Source organism: Pinus tabuliformis, chromosome 1_2, assembly GCF_031772625.1.
Source record: "Pinus tabuliformis cultivar Carrire ecotype Pingquan chromosome 1_2, CPIR1, whole genome shotgun sequence".
Classification (NCBI taxonomy): domain Eukaryota; kingdom Viridiplantae; phylum Streptophyta; class Pinopsida; order Pinales; family Pinaceae; genus Pinus; species Pinus tabuliformis.
The window spans coordinates 753,557,275-753,560,077 of NC_142298.1; the positions used below are offsets into that span (position 1 = coordinate 753,557,275).

Genomic DNA, 2,803 nt, shown 5'->3' on the forward strand with positions numbered 1-2,803 from the left:
ATTAAAATATTTTACATAACATGTATAAAGTGACATAGATAAGTGACATTAAAATATTTTACATAACATGTAAAAAAAACATATAGATAATTGACATTAAATTTTTTTACATAACATGTACAAAGAGACATTTTATCACAGCAAATTAGTTAACATAGATCTTAAATAGTTTATTTAAATCTCCTATTGAAATATCACAACAAATTAGTTACATAAATCTTAAATGGTTTATTTAAATCTCCTATTGAAATATTTTTGAAAAGTGTAAGGTTTAAACATCTTACTCACACATTTTTTTTACTTCTAATTACTTTACAACATGTTCATGTTTTTTTTAATTCTAGCCGACATTAATTTTCTATTTAGAGCACATGTCAACTCTACTTACGGAGGGATGAACAAACGCATCCCCTCATACTAGTTGGATGAACAAACTTACACATCCCCTCATACTGCATTATAGAATAAGTCTCTCGGCTCAATTATACCATCACAACAACACTATTCTAAATTCATCTCAACTAACTAGAATCGGATCTATTATGTATTTAGAACATCCAATTTTCTTCATGCAAAACATTTTTTTATCAAACTTTCTTCCACCAACACATCTTTTTTGAACTTAAATTATTATTAAATAATTAATCATTTATCACAATTAATAAATTAAATTATTTATAATAATATATATTATTATTAAACAATTTTTTTATTATTTAATTAATATTTAATAAATTAATTTTCCTATTTCTTTTCATAATAATATTTTTAAAAAATAAAAATCAAATAATTAATTATAAAACCAAATTATTAAAAAAAAAATTTCACAATTTATATTTACTAAATCTTTATTTCAAAAATAAATAATTCATTTTATTCCACCCAAAATTTTCTTATTAACTAAATATTTTGTATTTTTTAAATTAAAAAAAAAAACAAATATTAACTCCAATTAAACCGAGACAAAAACTTGCATTTCCCTTGTACAAGACTATAAAATGAACATCTCAATGAATCCAAGTTACGGGAACGTTTAACGGCATTTATCTTAATTCATACCGATCCTAACGAATGCCAATGATTTTTTAAGTCAATTTACACAGATTATGAATGGTAGGCTTGACCACATCAAGAAGTATATGGGCATCTTTTCTAAAACCCATTGGTATTGAAACCACTCATCTAGATAATTTTACTTAATTGTTTTTTAGTGTTTTTGTTTTATTTTTTATTTTTTAGGTTTGGAGGTGAGGGAATTTTTAGGACCGTAAAAAATGTTGAATTTGGGCGAATAAATTTCAAAAAATCTTGTAGATGCAATATTTGAATCATGTTTTCGATGGTGAAAATAGATTCAGCACCGTAAAGTAAAAAAACATTTAGCTCACCTAAAATTTTGAAGTTTATCAACCATAACTTAGATTTATAAAAGTCCTTGCCAAATTATCTTAAAATATGACTGAAATTTCCATTACTTTACAGGCAAAAAAGCAGTGTAGAGTATTCTAACATGTTCCAAGAGTCCCAACCATTAATGTTTACATTCTAATATGTTCCAAGAGTCCCGACAATTAATGTTTCTTACCTGCGAGGACCTGCAAGTCGATTGCGTGGGTTGGGTTAAAAAGCTCGGGCTTTTCTTGGGCTGCTCTCCTCAACTCATGGAGGAGAACGCATCCGTAATTGCGGACAAGTGCAGTTTCCAGAGACTGTCAGCGTTGGAGGTGAACAAGAAAGCTGAAAATAAACATCGAATACCCAACCACAGTTTCTTTAGAGAGGGAAAAGTGGGCGAGTGGAAGAAATATTTCACGCTACACATGGAGGAGCTTATTGAGCTTATTTATTTAGACATCGAGCAGAAATTGAACAACGAAGGTCTCCATTTCAAATACAGTATATAATATTATTGTTATCCATTTCCATTTATGAGTGAGATAGGTGGTGTAGAAAGTTATTGTGTCACTGTTATCCATTTCCGTTTATGAAATAGGTGGTATGTTATTATGTTACAGCTACCCATTTCCGTTTATGAAATAGGTGGTATCATTTAGTGCTATGTACATTCACTGGTGCTAGCAGTGCTGAACTTGTTTGCTATTTCTTCCAACTTTACTTGAAAAGGCATCTTAACTCACTTTGCTCATTCTGCAGCATAAATATATGTTGAGTACTAGCAGTGAAGGTCATGCAAAAGGACTTCCAACCTCACCAGAATCAGATTTTCTTGGTTTCATACCCAAAAACTGGGACAACGTGGTGTAAAGCATGCAATAGGTTTTTTAGGGGGGCGGGGCCCGTTGAAGAAGCTATATATTGTCAAATACATTCTGTACCTAGTACATACATCACTGGCCATGACCCAAATACGCTGCAGCCCAGCTCCGCAGGACTCAATACTGACCAGGAACGTGTAAACCGACAGCCCCGACCATTACATTATGCACGTGAATGCATAAAGCATGCAATAGGTTTGTCATTCATATCAAGAAGATGGGTTACCACTTCCATGCTTTGGAAATTGTTTTGACAGCGATTGTGTTGCACAAATTGTTCAAATGGCTTCATCGTATATGTTTGTCTAGTTTAGTTTTTAATTACACTTTTACATGACACTACACCTTTCGATTCGTAAAAATGATGGCTTAATTGTAACACTAGTACAAGAAGCTATTTGTGCATACATCGATTGCTTCTTATTAAAGCTTTTTAGCTATGTTAGTTCATATTATTATTGTGCTTAAAGAGAAAAAAGCAAGTTATATTTTGCGATTTGATTTGCTTTTCTATAAATTTGACAATT

The 2,803-nt window shown here is 30.8% G+C and overlaps 1 protein-coding gene across 1 annotated transcript; it reads left to right on the top strand.

Moving 5' to 3' along the window:
• The first annotated feature begins 1,574 nt into the window (after positions 1–1,574).
• LOC149207967 (flavonol 3-sulfotransferase-like) lies at positions 1,575–1,904 on the top strand. Its single transcript, XM_089398200.1, has one exon. It carries the CDS (start codon positions 1,575–1,577, stop codon positions 1,902–1,904), a length of 330 nt encoding a protein of 109 aa, XP_089254326.1.
• Positions 1,905–2,803: the final 899 nt, after the last annotated feature.